Raw genomic sequence first — 17,579 nt, 5'->3', positions numbered from 1 at the left:
AAGGAAAACGAATCCTCTTTTGACCTCCACTCGAAGAAGGAAAACGAATTAATTTTGACTCCTACTCTGCTGCATAATCATTATATTTTTGCAAAAGGGCCCAAGGCCCATATACTAGACCTTACAAACACACCCATACAGAAAGATAAAATTACATTTAAATTTCTGGGGTGCCAGAAGTCTTCTTCCACCGGCGATGTGCCGTGAGCATAGATGATGGAGCAAAATTTTTTAAATCCGGAAGTTTGTAGTAACAGAGGCCAGGAAGTCATCGATGCATACCAAGAGACGCCGGAGAAGAAAACGTCAATAAAAGCGTGTAGAAATTCCGAAGACCATAAACACCGGTCGAGTCTAGACGGATCCACCCGAAAACTAAACCAATTGGATCCCGGGAGACCCGCCGGAGAGAGGGCTCCACACGCCCTCCGTCGGTGATGAACACACCAACGAAAACGGGGAAAAGTGAGGAGTACATTATTCCGAGACAGGGATAGCATCGCCGCATAGATGCCCCCAAACAAACTCGAAGACTCCATAAAAAATCTAAAGAAAAGAAATCACCCACACCGTTGCATGACACTTCCACACATCCAAGACCATGCATCGACTCTGTCTTCTCCGGTGACCTAGCCAGGCCATACGACCGTTCAAGATCATAGTGCTGGATCATCAACGAAGCCGTCGAGCATCGTTTGACGACAGCCACAGTTTGACTACACATCACTGACATCGTCCTCGCAACAACCAACCAAATCCTCCATAGTGGGCTCCCTATGAGCAGTAACCTCCCTGGCACCGACGCCCCATGGGCTTTGCCTAGCGGCGCACTCCGACGACAGGGAGAAGGATTCAATCATGTGGTGGCGGTCAGGGTTAGTCCGCCCTTGTCGTTTTAAATGCTTTTGAGTTGTATTTATCTTACTCTATTATATAATCTAATTTGAACTAAAATCACTTCAGTTATTTTCAAACGGAGGAAATATCTAATACATGATTCTCCTTAATTTTGGAGTCCTTCTATTCAATTGAGGTGTTCAATTTTGAATTTGGTTAACGATTTTGACTGGATCAATGATTTCTTAAGGAGCCCTTTTTTAACGTATTCGACTTTTTTAACTGGGTCAATGATTTCTCAAATTGATCTAAAACAACCAGTCTAAAAAACACATCAGTCCCGCATATTCACTCACCATCTAGAAAGAAAACGCCAACATGCGGCACCTCCACCAACGCAAGAAAAATACTCACATAAGTATGAGTTGATAAGCAGATAATATAAAATACTACTGAGGAAACCCACCCAAACACCACATTATAAAAAACACAATAGTTATATATAAGTTGACTGAATTTGTAATTTTGATAAGTCATTTTTTATGAGAGAAAAAAACGTTTGGAGAAGGAAGAAAACTAAAGAAAGAAGAAAGACGGCAGTTGTCGGATCTTAATCTGATAGCCAAGAAGATTGAATAACAAACATCTTTCCCATGTGTCAAACCAAATAACAAACATATCTTAAAATCCCAAGAAACGCAGCAAAGCGTGCTTAACCCTTCTAGCGAATAGAATCAGCCATTTCCTTGGAAAAAGAGACACGAGTATTGAGTAGCCGGCACTGAGACGCCTAATTCGCTCACACAATGCATGGATGATGGCACTCAAAAAAAGTCCATGGATGATGGATCGGTCAGGTTGTCAATTGATGGAGGAAAGCTTGGGTATGCTCCTTGAGGCAGCGTGACAGGACATTGCAGCCACCGTCCTCCCCATTCCCGGCGACGATGTTCACCGGAGGCCCTACCGCTCCTCGCTTGCAGCTCAGCACCGTCGTCGGCTGCCCTCCCCTGAAATCGGTGTCGTCCGGAAATGGCGGCCGATTTCGAGCAAGGACAGGAACGGAGCGATGATGTCGGCGAGCGACTCGTCGTGACTGGTGACAGGAAGAGCCGCCGGCAAGATGAGGCTGCGTACGCGGTCATCGACGACTTTGATGAACTGGCCAATACCCGCACAGTCAGCGGCGCCGTGGTTCCACGTGACGTCGACCACGTAACCGCTAGAGGAGAACTCATTCTGCCAAAAAAATTCCACTAGTTTGTCTAGCTTTGCTTTTTTTTTTCTAGTTAGCTACGTGCTGGATCTTGCGATTTCAGATGGCACGCAGCCGTGTCACGGAAGCTTCACAGAGCCGACACCGTGGTGAAGCGATGACAGAAGCTACGCACAGCCCACAATAATAGCATCAGTTTTGGCAAAAATGCCAATTGGAGGCCGACCTCCATGGGACCTTAATTTTAAGAAATTGTATTTTTTAGGTTTCAACCCTTTTTGAAAGAAATATAAGAGAGAGTACAACACATGACAAGTACACAAGAAGTCATGAGCATTGTGCCCAGAGCAGAGAGACGATGGATGTTCAGCCCGAACAGAGGACAGAATATAGTCAAACCCGCCTAGCACGGCCTCCGGCCAAGGAGATGAGGCTTATGAAACCTTAGACCGTATCACGACCAGCACAAGGCACCACCATCACGCGGCCACGGCTCTAAACTCGACAAAGATCAACGTACACCCACCTAATACACCTAGGGCGTGTTTGGTTGCCTGGGTGGCTCCAACCTGCATGGCATGAGAGATCCTGGGTGAGTGTGGCCTGGTTGAGTCGATGCAAAGATGAGCTCAGATGTGTGTTTGGTGGGCTGCATGATATAAATGCATGAGAGATGCTATATACAAGAGATGTTGTATATACAATTGGATCTATATACAAGAGATGTTGTTTGGTAAACTGCATTTGAGTGTGGTCTTCATTCTCCCCCTTTCCAGCATCTTCTTCCTCTCGCAATTGGATCTATATACAAGAGATGTTGTTTGGTAAACTGCATTTGAGCTTATTAATTTTATGTGAACCTTTCTCTTCCAATCTCAATCATTCCAATTGGATCTGGATCATTCCATGGACAAAAACAACAAGTAAAATAAACCTGAACTAAAATATGAACCAAATCTCAAGTTTCAATTTTATTTATCAGAAATTTCACAAGCCAATCAACACCTAAACTAAAATCAGAACTAACAAAGCTCAAGCAGCGGACAAACGCAGCGCCAGATGGTAACTCGATGGTAGTTGCGGCTCGCGGCGCTAGATGCTCCCCTCCCCCTATTTCCAAGTGAGCCCCGGCGAGCTCATCCACAGGGCCGGGCGTGCGCAGCTATGGAGGAGTTCGGCGGCGGACACAGATGATGTCGAGGCGGGGAGGTGAGCCCCCGGCGTGGGCGTGGAGGAGCGCCAAGCCGCCACAGCGGAGATTGGGCCGGTGGCGGGGCGAGCTCGTCCGCAGGGCTGGGCGTGCACGGCTATGGAGAAGTTCGGTAGCGTTGAGGTGGCTGCAGAAACCGGCGATGTCGAGGCGGGGAGGCAAGCGCCCAACGTCGGCGTGGAGGAGACCGGTGGCCGCCGAGGGTGCTTCGAGTTATGCTCGTGGGGCTCAGATGGCGGCGGCGGCGGGTTGGTTTCTTGAGTCGATGCGTGAGAGAAAGAAAGAGGAAAGATAACGAGAGGTTGCAGTCGAGGCGTGGATGCAGGCACGGGCCTGGCTCCCCGATACGCCTGATTCCTGCGTTCCCCTCAGCCTGCCTGAGAGGGCTCATTTTGCATGGATTGGGCCAGGCTGAGGAGGCCGTGCAGGTAACCAATCTTGCTGACATTTGCATCGCGGATACGAGCCAGGTGTGAGGCAGTCATCCAAACACGCCCCTAGAGATCGACGAGTGGGTTGCAAGAACTGGCCAGCCCGGAGGCAAAAGCCATGGGGGAAGCTCCGGTGAAGTCTTACATAGCGCCCTGGATGCCCACGCCCTGAGTGGTAGCCTAAGACAATGCAACCTCCAATATCTCGAATCCGACATCGAGGACACCGTGCGAACAAAACAACACCTTCAAGAAAGGGAACGACGTCATGGCACTACAGCTGTCCAATCCAAAGAATTCGACATTGAGTTTCCCTTGGTGCTCAAAGGGGGGCACAGATAGAGGCATGGCGGCGCCTCCAATAAGGGGACGACACCCACGAGTGCCGTCGCTACCTGCATCGGCAAGCCGAGCAGGTATTTCGCCTGGCCTAAGTCCGAGCAATCTCAAATTCGGCGGGCCGGGATCTGGAGACGAGGAAGTTAGGTCGACATAGGTCGTTAGCGTCGATGTTTGTGTGCCATTTGTGATATGTCTCTTCTGGCTATGGTTGTCAATATAGAACAGGCAGTCGCTCTATTGGAGACAATCTCGACATTCACTGGATTTTCCAACCGAAAAGAAATATGGCCAAACTGACGCCATGTAGATGTAGTTAAGTTACAAAAATCTTTTATCCGGGGAAAGATGAACGAAGAACCATCATGTCCATCTTGCTCCAGGAGAGCACATCTTCAACAAGTTTCCTTCAAAACAAAAAGAAAGGAGGAAACAAAAGGCCCTAGCAGTACTTCCAACACACATACTAAAGAACCAAGGATTTCTTCCTTCATAAGAAGCACTGATGATGGTACGCACGGGTATGCAAGTATGCCTGAGAAGCACGGATGGCTTCGGGGTGTCGACATCGAGGACCATGGCTGGAAAAGGTAGCTCTACTTCATACAATTTTGAAACAATTTGCACACATCACACAGTTTAGTTACACAAGGCAAAGTGAAACATCAAAGAGTTGAGTAATTGAAATGGGATGAGACTAACAAACACCAGCATAGGGTACACCACAACAAAACACTACCAGGGAGGGTTGTTTGAATACATTGTTTAAGACCTGGTTTCATGTGTCACCTTTGTGTATTCGGGATGCGATGAGCTTGGATTCAACCGAGAACCTTGAATAAAGAAGCAACCAATTCCATCTCAAAAAGAAAAAAGAAAACACTAGCCGACACAAGCACCTGCTACAACCAAAGTGTCAAAGCAACAACGACACATGCTAACAGTTTCGGTAGATCTGATGGTGGTTCGCTCGCTCCTCGCCTCGCTTCTCTAGACAATGAGAGGGAACAATGCCTCTGGCCGTTTTTTTAAGGGAAAACTAGACACTTTATTGATCTATGATAGAATTCAGAGGAATACAAGATGGATCATGAGGGGATAACAGCCACACATGGCGCCCCTGATCAAGCGAAAGAGAGTGTCTGGCAAGACAAAGCTCATCACTAATTGCTGATCTACCTTCAGAAATAAAGCTACAACTATCAAAAATAGAACTTGTGAGAGAAATTCCTTTGATGACCGACAGGTAAACTCCACCTGCCCTTTCATGGATATCTGCTATCACCCCTTTGCAATCCGAAGTCACCACCAACTTCCGCAACTGTAAGTCTTGAGCTAAGGCCAACGCTTCCCGGCACGCTTATGCTTCCAGTACATGTAGATCAACATTCCCGGGGATGACCAGCGAAGAGGAGCCGATATAATGTCCCAGATGAGCTCTGCATACAGCAGCTACAGCCCCTTTCCCTTGCTCCTGGTTGACGCTCCCCTTTACCATAATCTTCGCGTGACCCAAAGGCGGAGGTTGCCATGCATCAATAGGGATAGCAGTTCGTCTAGTTCTGGACCCTGACGATGCTGTTTTTGTCAAGACTTCTATACTCTTGAGTTCCTGGATAAAACGCTAACGAATGCATGCGTTGCTAGCGGGCTCTGATTTTTTCTTCTCATGAATGGCCTTTCTTATTGCCATCCAAATCGCTCACAGAGTCACAGATGCTTCCATGAACTGGGCATGTGATAATAACCTTTGCATATGAAATAACCAGTGTTTAGCACTCGGTTTTGCTATTTACATCATGGTTTCAACCATGGTTTCATCTGCTAGGGCCCATACACGGCGTGACATAGAGCATTCGGCGTGACATAGAGCATTCAATCAATGAGTGTCTCCACGAGTCAATGTTACCCTATAACTAACAGTTGTCCACAATGCTCATATTTCTGTTCGGTGAGCCGGGAAATGGAAGGGACTCGTGCGGGACTGTGTGGGAGGAGGAACGGAGACGACTTGTGGGCTGGGCCCTAAAGCCCACCTGGCGCCTAAAGAAAGCCCGGGACGGCGGCGATAGTGTGAGAGCACCTTGAAATACCTCCGCCTTGGCGCCCAGCGTAACCGCCCCAACCAACAGCTTTCCTCGCCGGAGTCCCCAACAAACCAAGAACCCCAACGCGCAGGCGCAGCAGCCCACCGCATCCACCTTCCACCCTCCGGCGCCGGCAACCGATGGACCGCTTCCAGGACGGGCACCACGTGCGGCTGCGGAGCCGCGTGCCGCCGCGCACCTACCTCCACGCCGCCAACGACGGGGAGAGCGTCACCCTCAGCCAGGTCCGCGCCTCCATGAACGCGGCGTGGGCGGTGCACATCTACGACGGCGACGACGGCCCGTACCTGCTCCTTCACAGCGCCGCCCACGGCCGCTACCTCGCCGCCACGGCCACGCCGGCGAGGCTCGGCCACCGGGGCCTCCGCGCGGAGCTGCGCGACTACAACCAGCCGGGCGTGGAGGCCGTCATGTGGCAAGCCGTGGGGTCGGGCTTCGCGGACGACGTCGTGCTGCTCCGCAACGTCGGCGGCCGCTACCTCCGCGCCAACGGCAGGTACATCCGCTGGAACGCCGGCGTCAGCGTCGACAACAGCGTCAACTCCATGATGTACTGGGTCGTAGAGTCCATCCCCGCCAGAGAGGACATGCCTGCCCTTCCTGCCCCGCCGCCGGTGAGTTTGCCATGACCTTTCCGCGATTGAGCGAATTTTCTCGAGCATTTCTTGAACATGACCATGATTTGGCTTTGTGTTTTAACTGCAGAATCCCCCATACAGATACCTCCTTGGGGTCCTCTACCTGGAGCCGGGGCGGCTGATCCGATTCGTGCAGGCGCTCGACGACGGGCACTACCCCGAGGACCCCGGGAACGAAGGCTGGCGCCAGATCTGGTTCAGGGGGAGGTCCGCGTTTCGCCTGAGGGACGACCTGGGGTTGCTCGTCGGCGCCGGCGTGTACAACCCGAACATCGCCATGTGCGTCCGAGCGGGCCGCTACGGGAGGCTGACCCCGCTCGTCGTCGACCTCCCCAACGGCGGCTATGGCGACACCCTCGAGATTGTCGTCTTCCGGGCCGACACCCCTGGTGAGAGCCTCTCTCCATGCCCCCAACTCCCTAAGTATCTCCTAATGGTGGCAAGAACTGAAAATCTACTTGTCTTACTGAAGCTGTTGCCAAAATTGCTCTAGTCTGAATCTGTTGAAGTCTGAAACTGTTAGGTGTTAAAACAGTTCACTGAAATCGTTGTAGTCAGAAAAATAGTTAACTGAATCTGTTGGGGGAATAAATCCGTTTGATTTAGCTAATTTTACTCGTGTTGAATAACCTGTGAACAAAACTCAGGTTCCAACAATACTAAATAAATTTCGTCTCTGCACATGAGCTTTATTCAGGTTTTGGACATGAGCTGTAATCTTGGTCTTGTTATTCTTTTTATTTTCTAACCCGATAATGCTTGGAAAAAGGATATTATGATTCGTTTTGTTATGATATGGAAAAAGGTAAAAGTAGTTGGATGAAATTAGTAGGTGCCATGCTTGGTAAAATTCGTTTTGTTTTGTTGCACATTTCTGCCCTTGATTAAGATAATTCAGTTCATCGATTTCACAGTGTTTGCCTCTAGTATAGATTATGGTAGCTAAAAAGCCAAATCAAGTTCAGTCATCTCATTTTACCTTCGAAGGGAAGATACTTAGTTTCTAACCTGTGAATAAAATTCAGGTAGTATCTTGCTCCTTATTGTTATTGATTGTTGGTCTGCTTCAGTTTCTTGCACATTATATTGTTTCAGTTTTTTTCCTTCTCTTGATATTGTTATTGATTGTTGGTCTGCTTCCTAATTGGTTCATAATTTCTGCTAATTCAGCATACAATGAGCTGCGACACCCGGATGTCGACGCGGAGTAGAGAAAGATCAGAGCGGGAGTCATGAAAGTTCACCTGTCCACAAGTTTCGCCGCCTCGACGACAGCAGAACTGGATGCTTACTTTTGCCTATATAGATAGATAGATATATGTTCAAAAACACTCTCTGTTTCTTCTGGTAGCTGAACTTGCTCCGTTCTGGATTCAGAACTGCTGAGAGTGTTGTGCCCAATGGCTGAACAATTTTGTAGGTCGTTGCAGTGTCGCTGTTTTGACATTCATCTCTGAGATGTTATTTCTGGTGTGCTTCGTAGATGATCTTGCAACATTTTTAGATCATGCATTCTGCGTCATTGGAAAGTGCAGTGGCTTTGTCGCTTCGACAATGAGCTAATGGTCCTGCATTCATTTTTTATTCTATGCATTTTCCCATACAAATGGAAAATTTAGTGTTTTTAGTTTTGCTGCCTTGATAATGTTTTTCCTGGTAGCGATTGATAGTGTTTTTTACTTGTGCTGCCTTGTGTGTAACTTCTTAATTCCTGGCCTGCATATACGAGGACGAACTGTCGCCATGAGTAAAGTGAAAAGGCCTTATGATAGAATTGTACAGAGCTTTAAAAAAATTGATGATAGCACGCTGGAAATTCCCACAGATTCATGCAAGTTTTCCAGATCTAGATATCACAGTGAAGCGAAAAGAGATGCTGAAGACCGAAACACCATATTCATGGTGTAGTTTGTCACTTTATCAGGCTACTAAACACTGGCACAGATTGACCTGGCTCTTTTGCAAGGAGTTTTGGACTCGGTAAACAAACGGGCAAACACAATCATACCACATGAAGCGAGGAACCTAGAGAATTAGAAGAAGTTTTAAATACCAAAGCAACAGGCAGGTGGTGTGCACAAGCAAACACGCTCCTGGGAATTCAACATTTGCAAGGCTTATTACTTCCCTTTGCTGCTCCACAACAGCATACACCTTCTCTGCTAGGCAAAACGGAAGAGTGAAAAATACGGCATGAACTAACACATAATATTTTTCCGCACCAGGTTTATCGTACTCAGGTGTACCAGTGTTGCCTAGATTCATTCTCCCAAGTAATTTCATGAACGCTGCCCCCCAAACTTTTTTGAAGAACTTGGAAAAAATAAATGGTTTGATTGTGTGCAGGGTGCTATTCCATCATGTACAATGAGCCACACAAAAATGGTGATGAGCACTGCTATAAAATGTAAATTTAGCACATAGCTCTAGTTGTGATTCAATCGACAGAGATTTTGGGAGTTCCCATCCAGAACCCATCACATTGGCCTTCGCAGTAAAATCATACTACTGCGGGCTTTAGTTACACTCCGAGTGAAGGAAGAGTGGCAGTTTAATAAGCAGCTCAAAAGTAAAAAAAACAGAAACTGAAAAGACATCAAGACAATCTCGAAATTCGCTGGATTTTCCAACTGAAAAGAAATGTGGCCAAACTGACACTATGTAGTCAAGTTACAAAAATCTTTTATCCGGAGAAAGATGAACAAAGAACCATCATATCCATCTTGCTCCAGGAGAGCACATCTTCAACAAGTTTCTTTGTTAACCCCAAGAAAGGAGGAAACAAAAGGCCCTAGCAGTACTTTCAACACACTGACTAAAGAACCAAGGATTTTTTTTCCTTCATAAAAAGCACTGATGATGATACGCACGGCTATGCAAGTATGCCTGAAAAACATTTCACATGAAGAACAGGTGCAACCAGGTGAAACTTAAAAGTTACAACCAGATTGCACGCGGACAGTAAAAATCAAACAAATGGCCTATGGAAGAGATCCGGAATAACATTCCAGCAGCAAAAAAAAAATGCATTCTCTCAAAGAGCATGACTAAGAGCGGATCACTCATCTGAACGCTGCCATCTGTGCATCTTAACCATGTCACCGCTGCATTAGATTTGGGAGGCAGCAAGGAACAGTAGTAAAAAAGTTATTAATGTCATACATCGATACTCCATAGTTAAGAACATTAACAAGATGATCAGGACATCATAAAAAGCACCAAATCATGATAGCAACCATCCAAAACGACATGTTTGACCGGTAGCACAGGTAAGAAGAGCTAGGAACAAGAGGCATGCTCCCAGTCCAAGAGAAAAGCAAACCAGAAGTCATGACCTTTCAGGCATGCCCTGTGGAGAATGGATGCTCCTCATATTCTTCTTTCTATCATGACCTGGAATCGGAAGAGTGAATTCCGTTTTTTACCCTTTATTTTAACATTTTTGACACTAATTATCCCATTTAGCGAGATTTCATTCATTTTACCCCATTTAGCAAAAGTGTTGCCACAATTTACCCTGTTTAAAATTTTGTGAGCATTCTGACCTGTGCCACGTAGAGCATAACTTCTCCCGACTGGCTCGGCACAATGGAGGTCACTCACATCATGTCCAACGCACAACGCCCGAGTCAGCCACGCGCCACGCTCGCCTCCAGTCGCTTCTAGCTTGTGTCGCCTGCCCCAATCGATTGCATTGCCTGTCCAGGCTTCCGACCGAATGCACCCGTCAGGCTCGCTCGAACCTAGTGTTAGATATTGTCAGGCATCGGCGATGGCGACACCGACCGGTGGATTCTGATGGCTCCATCAAGCTCCCCGACATCGGGCTAGGCACGCCCATTTACGTGAACCGCTGCACTGAATCTTCTTCTTGCTTTGGTGACATCAGGACCAAACGTGCAAGCAGCTAGACAAGGAAGCTAGCACAGATGGATTGATGAACAATGCCACATGCGCATGCACGCGTAGGTGAACCTGGACTTTGCACTAGCGCTACATCCGATCGGTCGATCACGATGCCGTCGGCAGAACACTGCGTAACTTGGCGATCGATGGAAGAAACTCTGATCGATAGATTGCAACAAGCTATAGTCTCGAGCCTCACATTTCTTTATTGCTTTGATCTGGTGATATTAGAACGTGGTGTACAAAGATATATATAGCACCTAGCCCTAGCCAAACTAAGCCTATACGTATCCCATGTGAAGACCGTATATGTTTAAAAAATGTTGATCATGTATCTGCAATGTTAGCATATAAATAAAAATGTTCTTGATGTATACAGAAAATGTATAATGTTATGCAAAAAAAGTAGACATGAAAAATATTCTTTTCAAAATATTTAATCATGTATTTGGAAAATCTCAAACGTGTATATAAAATATTTATGATATAAAAATGTACAATGTGTATGGATAAAATAACGTAAAAAATATAAGTCTTACAAAAATGTTAATCATGTATTTTAGAAAATTTTAAACAAATATATGTAAAAAATATGATTTGTGAAAAAAATGTACTTTATTATGGAAAAAGTAGACATAAGAAATATAAGTTAAAAAATGTTAATCCTATATTTGGACTATGTTAAACGTCTATATAAAAAATATTCCTGTTCTATGAAAATAAATGAAAAATATGTATGAAAATAGAGACATTATACGTTTTTTTAAATGGTAATCATGTAACTAAAAAATGTTAACGTGTATACAAAAAAAGTTTCTGATGTATACGCGAATGTGTATGTAAAAAGTTGAAATCAAAAGAAAGAAAAGCAAAAAGCTTGTGAAACTGAGAAAGAAACAAGGAAAAACATAGAAAAACGAAAGCAAAGAAAAAATTAGTAAAAACATGAAAGAAATGAAGAAAACAAAGAAAAACAGAAACCTAGAAAAATGGTAAAGAAACAAAAGAAAAACGAAAGAAAAAAACAGAAATTTTGGAGCAAACCAATGCATGGAACCGAGCGAGCGAGTAACCTTTCGTTTCAGAAACTGCACCCTTTTTTGAAATTCAATGATCATCGAGATACAGATAGTGTCGGGCAAAAAAATTAGCTTCACATGGTGCCTTGGCAAGCATACGAGTCTCTCCATTGTATTGACGTCCCTCATGGATGAATTGGAGGTCCCTTAATGCAGTCTGAAGCGACATAGACAGAGTCTAAGCAAAGGTCCAAAGCTAGTGCTTCGTTACATGCTCGCGCTTCAAGTGATGCTGGATCAACAAGTCCCTCAAAAATGATGTGAGCGCGAGCAAACGTCCTGAGCTAATGGGACCGGCCCTATATATGCACGCCTTCAGACAAGTCGGATGTTATTCTCGCTGTAAGCGAGATATAGCATTCGCGGGGAATAGTATCCACCGTCCCCTCGTATTGGCCTGTGCAGGAGGAGATGGCCCGGAAGCCCACCTCGAGCCTAAAGAAAGCTCAGGACGGTGGCACCTTGTTAAAAACTTGAAATATTTCCTTGCCTTGGCGCCCAACGTAACAACCTCAAACATTGTGGCGACATAATAAAGCTTCGGAGTTTGTCTGGAAGAAAAAACCAACAGTTGTCGCCCTGCAATTTAAGGTGGGGTCGGGCTGTTGGGTTCGATGTGACGGACATGCCAGGGCGCCTCCATATCCGCCTCATATTTGAGCTGGATATAAGGGGTGCCGGTCAGTCCGGGCATTTGAGGCGCCCGCCTGGGTCAAATCTCTCATTCTCTTAATGTTGTTTATCACATCTCCAAGAATATCAATGGAATTGCTCACAATTGTGCTCATCAGGTTCTCAACTCGAGAGTAGAACCTGTCTTTAGTTGTTCACGCTCTTCTCATGCTAATGTACCTTGCCCTTTTCTGCTGTCCCTTCTCAATTTTCAGGTTCATGGCTATGTAATTCATATTGTACATTGTCTATGAGTTGAATGAAATAGTGGTGCTTGATGACGTCTTCCTTGTGTTCAAACAAAAAAAGGTACATCATTTCTTCATGGGACTTGTTTTTTTTTAATCTAAACACGCTTACTTCATTCAATCAAAGTTCATAGGGATACAATCAATGTCTGGCGGGTCTATAAGCCACAGATGGCGCCCGGGCCCTAGACCAAAAGCATGTTTAGCGAGGCTATGTGCCTCGACATTAGTCTCTCGTCCTTCAAAGATGAAGGAGCACTCCTGAAAGTAGGTAGCTGTCTCATTGATCTCCTTAACTATGGGTGCATACATTCCTCCTGTTCGATCATGAATATCTCAAACTACGCCTTGGCAATCAGATGCAATCACCACTCTAGACAACTGGAGATCTGTCGTGAGTGCTAGTGCCTCACGGCATGCCAACACCTCCAGAGTAGCTGGATCGGTCAACCCAGTGTACTTCATGCATGATGCACCCAAAAACATACCCTCCGGGTTTCTGCACATAACGCTAAAAGACCCATCATTTCAGATCTCTGGAAACCACACACCATCAACTCTCAATTTTACCACTCCAGACGCCGGGGGAATCTACCGTGTTTTGGTTCGAGGTGGGACTGCTGCTACCTGTCGTGGTGGCTGCGGTGGCTTACAATCTTTCAGCTCACGAAGATACTTCATGATGAAATTGTGTGTCGACATAGGACTTTGGAAAATGTTTTCATGGATAGCTTGGCGTCTCGCATACCAGATCGCCCGTAAAGTCACCAGAACCTGAGTGACAGCGGAGCTCGATAGTGTGGGCTGGGCCAAGGAAACGGCCTGCAAGCCCACCTCGTACCCAAAGGCCGGGACGGCGGCACCTTGAAATACCTCCGCCTTGGCGCCCAGCGTAACCGCTCCAACAAACAGCTTTCCTCGCCGGAGTCCCCAACGAACCAAGAACCCCTCGCCCTCCCTCCACCGCCACCGCGCAGCAGCCCACCGCCTCCGCCCTCCAGCGCCGGCGACCGATGGACTTGTTCCACGACAGGCACCACGTGCGGCTGCGGAGCCGCGTGCACCGCACCTACCTCCACGCCGCCGAGGACGGGGAGAGCGTCACCCTCAGCCAGCTCCACGCCTCCATGACCGCGGTGTGGGCGGTGCACATCTACAACGGCGACAACGGTCCGTACCTGCTCCTCCACAGCGCGGCCTACGGCCGCTACCTCGCCGCCACGGCCACGCCGGCGAGGCTCGGCCACCGGGGCCTCCGCGCGGAGCTGCGCGACTACGACCAGCCGGGTGTGGAGGCCTTCATGTGGCAAGCCGTGGATTCGGGCTGCGGGGACGACGTCGTCCTGCTCCACAACGTCGGCGGCCGCTACCTCCGCGCCAACGGCAGGTACCTCCCCTGGAACTCCACCGGCGTCAGCGTCGACGACAACGCCAGCTCCATGATGTACTACTGGGTCGTCGAGCCCATCCCCGCCAGAGAGGACATGCCAGCCCTTCCTGCCCCGCCTCCGGTGAGTTTGCCATGACCGACCCGCTTCTTGATACCTCTTCTTCTTGAATTGCTTTCGGCGATTCAGCGAATTCTTCTTGAACTCCTGAACATAACCATCTTTGTGATTCTGTTCCATCTTTGTGATTCAACTGCAGAATCCACCATACCTCCTCGGGGTCATCCACGTGGAGCCGGCACGGCTGATCCGGTTCGTGCGAGCGCTGGACAACGGGCACTACCCCGAGGACCCCGAGCACGTAGCCTGGCGCCAGTTCTGGTTCAGGGGGAGGTCCGCGTTTTGCCTGAGGGACGACCTGCGGTTCCTCGTCGGCGCCGGCGTGTACTACCGGAACATCGCCATGTGCGTCCGAGCGGGTCGCTACGGGAGGCTGACCCCGCTCGTCGTCGACCTGCCCGACGGCGGCTATGGCGAGACCCTCGAGATTGTCCTCATCCGGGCCGAGACCCCTGGTGAGTGAGAGCCTCTCTCCATGCCCCAACTTCCTAAAGTACAGTATCTCCTAACGGTGACAAGAACTGAAGACCGATGGTCTTTGGTTGAGTTTTGTTCAGATTGTGGTACACATATATATTTTTGGGTTTAATTTAGTGGGGTGTTAATCTACTTGTCTTACTGAAGCTGTTACTGAAATTTTCTAGTCTGAATCTGTTGAAGTCTGAAACTGTTAGGTGTTAAAACAGTTCACTGAAATTGTTGTAGTCTGAAAAATAGTTAACTGAATCTGTTGAAGTCTGAAACTGCCAAGTGTTGGGAATTGTCTGCAACTGCTGTAATCTTGTTGGTATGTAAAATATGATATGTTATTGGGGGAATAAATCATTATCGAACTTGAAACACCAACTCAGTTGATTCGTTTGATTTAGCCAACGATACTAAATAAATCTCGTTTCCGCACCTGAGCTTTATTCAGGTTTTGTACATGAGCTGCAACCTTGGTCTTGTTATTCCTTTTATTTTCTAACCTGATCGTGCTTGGAAAAAGGATATTATGATTCGTTTGGCTATGACTTGGAAAAAGGTGAAAGTAGTTGGATGAAAATAGTAGATGCCATGTTAATTTATCAAAGCTAGTTGCACATTTCTGCCCTTGATTCAGATAATCCAGTTCATCGATTTCATAGTATAGATTATGGTAGCTGCAAAGCCAAATCAAGTTCATTTTACCTTTGCAGAGAAGATACTTATTTTCTAATCTGTGAATAAAATTCAGTTAGTATCTTACAATAGTGCATAAAATCTTTAGTTCCTTGCACATTATATTGTTTCAGTTTTTCTTCTTCTTGATGTTGTTATTGATTGTTGGTCTCCCGCCTAATTGGCTCATAATTTCTGCTAATTCAGCCTACAATGGGCTGCGACACCCAGATGTCAACGCGGAGTAGAGGAAGATGGGAGCGGGAGCCCTGAAAGTACACCTGTCCACAAGTTTCGCCGCCTCGACCACAGCAGAACTGGACGCCTACTTTTGCATAGATAGATAGATATAGGTTCAGAAAACTCTTTCGTTTCTTCTGCTTGCAAAACATGCTTCGTTCTGGATTCAGAACTGCCTATAGTGTTGCTTCCAATGGCTGAGCAATTTGTAGGTCGTTGCATGTCGCTCTTTTGACATTCATCTCTGAGATGTGATTTCTGGTGTGCTTCGTAGAAGAAGCATTCACTGTAGGGTTTATTGCAGTGAGTTGACATTCCTGCAATATTTTGAGATCATACATTTCGCGTCACTGGAAAATGCAGTGGTTTTGACAATGAGTTAATGGTCCTGCATTCATTTTAGACAAATGGATCGTGTTTAGTGGGTTTTTCCTGAGAGCTATTGATCGTGTTTTTAGTTGTGCTGCCTTGCCTTGGGTGTTTAGAGTCCTTAATTCCTGACCTGCACAAGTGCACATACCAGGAAGAACTGTGGCCATGAGTAAAGCGAAAAGGCCTTATGATAGAGCTGTACGAGCTTTTAAGAAGAAGAAGAAAAAAATGGTGGTAGCACACTGGAACTTCCCATAGATTCATACAAGTTGTTCGAGAAAACGCAAAGACTTTGCGTTTCTTTTCATTGAAAAGTGGGGGAGCAGTTTATATGCCTCCTAGGATCTTAGTGTACATCCCTCCCAGGTGCTGGGGATCACCAATCGAAGGCTTGAAGCCCCAGCCCGAGCCCATAATGCAGCCTCTGCTTTGATGTGCTCTGTTAGTTGGTGGACTGATGGCTGATCCCCTTCGAAGACACAAGCGTTTCGTTGCTTCCAGATCATCCATCCCGTCAGAAGCGTTGCGGATGCCAGCCCCTTGCGAAGTGGCTTGGGGGTTACCGCCTTGGCAGCATGCCACCAGTCGGAGATGGAATCATACGTCCCGGTCAGGTGGCCTGCACGTCATCCTCAGCCAGGCAAGGATATCATGCCACACTTGCCTTGAGAAGGAGCATGTGGCAAGCAGGTGTTGCATCGTCTCTGGTTCCTGATCGCAAAGGACGCAACGGGGGTGGTGCTGCAGGCCACGGCGTTGTAGTCTCTCGGCAGTCCATCATCTGTCCAGATTCATACAAGTTTGCCAGATCATATGCAGCCATGCCATCGATATCACGGCGATGCGAAAAGCGTTTTTCATACACAACAACGTCACTCATGCAAAACCCTCACACACGGGAGGGACCGACTCAATCTTTCTTTTATTGAAAGACACTGAAAACAAGAACAACTTATTCATGGTGTAGTCTGTCAGGCTACTGAACATGCTTGAGTACCCGATTTCTCGCGAAATCTGTCGGGATCAGCAGATGCAAAGATTGTATGCTTGATACTTGGATTTACTTATGGACTGTGACCATACGTGCTGCCTTTCTGGGACCTGAGATTAATGCTTAGAAAAGGACCGGAGCAGGACACAAACAATTTAATGCAGCTAAGCTACTAGAATCTAGAATTCAACAAAGCAGTCTGCCAAGATTGCGAAGCTATATTTTTAGTGATAAAAAAATTATAGTTAGGAAGGAACAAGTATGTATGCTGTATCTATGCAATTGAAAATCATGAAATGTATTGGAAGCATGCATATATGCAAGTCATAATTATGCAATACATATGCAAATGTCATGTCCTGTTCTTGCCTGTGTGCAGGCCGTAGCATGCGAAATTTTACACAGAACATATATGCAAGCTTTGTGTGCATCAAGCAAGTAAGAGAATCTGAATGCATTCAGAATCCGTCGGCAAAACATACTTATGAAAGTTAGAATTTTAATTGGAAGCACTTAATGTTTGCCAGGGTCCTGGTCGTGTTGCTTCAGTGAGCTTAAAACCAGAACATAAATAAAGTCGCAAATCTTGGTGTTCATCTCACAGTCCAGTAAAATGTTACTAGCTTTCAGGTCTGTATTAGTCT

At 46.7% G+C, this 17,579-nt stretch overlaps 2 protein-coding genes across 2 annotated transcripts; both read left to right on the top strand.

Annotated features, from left to right (window-relative positions):
* Window positions 1–6,260: 6,260 nt before the first annotated feature.
* Window positions 6,261–7,990, top strand: LOC119358857. The gene is made up of 3 exons (XM_037625262.1): window positions 6,261–6,755; window positions 6,847–7,168; window positions 7,950–7,990. The coding sequence occupies exons 1-3, from the start codon at window positions 6,261–6,263 to the stop codon at window positions 7,988–7,990; spliced, it is 858 nt and encodes a 285-aa protein (XP_037481159.1).
* A 5,707-nt stretch (window positions 7,991–13,697) lies between these two features.
* LOC119358855 lies at window positions 13,698–15,580 on the top strand. Its single transcript, XM_037625261.1, has 3 exons — window positions 13,698–14,195; window positions 14,332–14,647; window positions 15,540–15,580. The coding sequence occupies exons 1-3, from the start codon at window positions 13,698–13,700 to the stop codon at window positions 15,578–15,580; spliced, it is 855 nt and encodes a 284-aa protein (XP_037481158.1).
* The last annotated feature ends 1,999 nt before the right edge of the window (window positions 15,581–17,579 follow it).

This window comes from Triticum dicoccoides, chromosome 2A, assembly GCF_002162155.2.
Source record: "Triticum dicoccoides isolate Atlit2015 ecotype Zavitan chromosome 2A, WEW_v2.0, whole genome shotgun sequence".
NCBI lineage: Eukaryota > Viridiplantae > Streptophyta > Magnoliopsida > Poales > Poaceae > Triticum > Triticum dicoccoides.
This window is presented reverse-complemented; position numbering and strand designations above follow the sequence as displayed.

Excerpts from the sequence above, each read along its gene's own strand:
- LOC119358857 (XM_037625262.1), top strand. The coding sequence starts at position 6,261 with ATGGACCGCTTCCAGGACGGGCACCACGTGCGGCTGCGGAGCCGCGTG. Across the intron at positions 6,756-6,846 it reads CCCTTCCTGCCCCGCCGCCG|AATCCCCCATACAGATACCT; the intron begins GTGAGTTTGCCA and ends TTTTAACTGCAG. Across the intron at positions 7,169-7,949 it reads CTTCCGGGCCGACACCCCTG|CATACAATGAGCTGCGACAC; the intron begins GTGAGAGCCTCT and ends CTGCTAATTCAG.
- LOC119358855 (XM_037625261.1), top strand. The coding sequence starts at position 13,698 with ATGGACTTGTTCCACGACAGGCACCACGTGCGGCTGCGGAGCCGCGTG. Across the intron at positions 14,196-14,331 it reads CCCTTCCTGCCCCGCCTCCG|AATCCACCATACCTCCTCGG; the intron begins GTGAGTTTGCCA and ends ATTCAACTGCAG. Across the intron at positions 14,648-15,539 it reads CATCCGGGCCGAGACCCCTG|CCTACAATGGGCTGCGACAC; the intron begins GTGAGTGAGAGC and ends CTGCTAATTCAG.